General features: G+C 42.2%; 1 protein-coding gene across 1 annotated transcript in view; it reads left to right on the forward strand.

The window, feature by feature from the left end:
- The window catches only part of LOC119472383 (EF-hand calcium-binding domain-containing protein 1-like), an 18,043-nt gene that overhangs the window by 5,050 nt on the left and 11,411 nt on the right, over positions 1-1,582 (forward strand). The window contains exon 2 of the mRNA XM_037741301.1: positions 911-1,066. Coding sequence (XP_037597229.1) covers positions 911-1,066 — 156 coding nt within the window. The remainder of the gene's footprint in view (positions 1-910; positions 1,067-1,582) is intronic.

Consider the following 1,582-nt stretch of genomic DNA (forward strand, 5'->3'; position numbering starts at 1 on the left):
TGAACCCAGGAGGCGGAGGTTGCAGTGAGCCGAGATCGCGCCATTGCACTCCAGCCTGGGTAACAAGAGCGAAACTCCGTCTCAAAAAAAAAAAAAAAAAGATTACATTTTATGCTTTTAGAGACCGAAGGAATCTCAGAGATCACTAAGTGTTACAGGTGATGGCAGTGAGACAAAAAGAAGCTGTCTGACTTGTGTAAGTCCCTCAGCTATTTAGGATAAGAAATGGAAGTGGAACCCAGGGGCTTATTAAGTCTTGGATTCCCAGCCCACAAAGTCTCACCCATTGGTTCTCAGTCCTGACAGTGCATGAGATGCTTGTGTGCTTCTTCAAAATAGCATTTTATTAAGGCTGGAGTGAGAACCAGGTATGTGCATATTTAAAAATTTCCATTTGAACACTGCAGATCTGATCAGTCACAAAGACTGAGTGAGTTTCTGTAGCATCTCAGGCTCCCTCCTTAGCTTTCTGTCTTTATTTCCACCTCTCTATCCCAAACACTATCCCTCCAAGCCTGGCTTCCATGTTTCCAGCTTTCTTACTTCAATGCAGCTTCACCAGATGGATTTTCCTAAACCACTTTTACTGTTATGCCCCTCTCCTGTTCCAAAATTTTCAGTGGCTTAACCCAAAGATTCTCAACTCCTGGGGCATAGAAGCTGAGCTCTTGTTCAAAAGCTAATTCCAGGGCTTGCTGTTAACAATTCTGGTTTAGCAGATCTAGAGCAAGTTCTGGGAAACTGCAAGCATGGGGCAGTGGAAGGGGATTAATTCTCATACAAATGGTCCAAAAATGATACCGTAAGAACCAGTGCTCCTGTACAATAAAAAATGTTAATCTGCTGATCATATTTAATTGGATTGAATAACTCAGTGATTAAGTTGTATTTATTTCTCTTCATTTTACAGTCAAAAAAAGTGAGCTAGAGTGTCTCATAAGACTCTTCTACAGCTTGGTGGGAAGAGCTGGTGGAAGATTTGGTAACATTGGGCTAGATTGTAACACATTTCGAGGAATCCTGTACAGCGTATTTGGAATGACTGATGATATGTTGATGAATAGGGGTAAGAAGTCATAAGAGACTAAAAAGAGCCAATGTGAAATAGCAAACATACACATATTCCATTTTCATGAAAGACTTTGAATTTTTTTAACTGCAAACTAGAAGGCATAATTCCAGAAATGTAGGCTACAAACAATATTGGTTTGATTATGAGGATGGTTTTCAATACAAACTCACTCAGAATTTCATATCTCATACATGTACAGCTTTGAGAAATAACCAGTAGGGCCAGGCACGGTGGCTAATGCCTGTAATCCCAGTACTTTGGGAGGCCAAGGCAGGTGGATCACCTGAGGTCAGGAGTTCGAGACCAGCCTGACCAACATGATGAAACCCTGTCTCTACCTAAAATACAAAAATGAGTGAGATGTGGTGGCACACGCCTGTAATCCCAGCTACTTGGGAGGCTGAGGCAGGAGAATGGCTTGAGCCCAGGAGGTGGAGGTTGCAGTGAGCCAAGATTGTGCCATTGCACTCCAGCCTGGGTCACAAGAGTGAAACTCCATCTAAAAAAAAA

This window comes from Cebus imitator, unplaced genomic scaffold (genome assembly GCF_001604975.1).
Source record: "Cebus imitator isolate Cc_AM_T3 unplaced genomic scaffold, Cebus_imitator-1.0 Scaffold98, whole genome shotgun sequence".
Taxonomy (NCBI): domain Eukaryota; kingdom Metazoa; phylum Chordata; class Mammalia; order Primates; family Cebidae; genus Cebus; species Cebus imitator.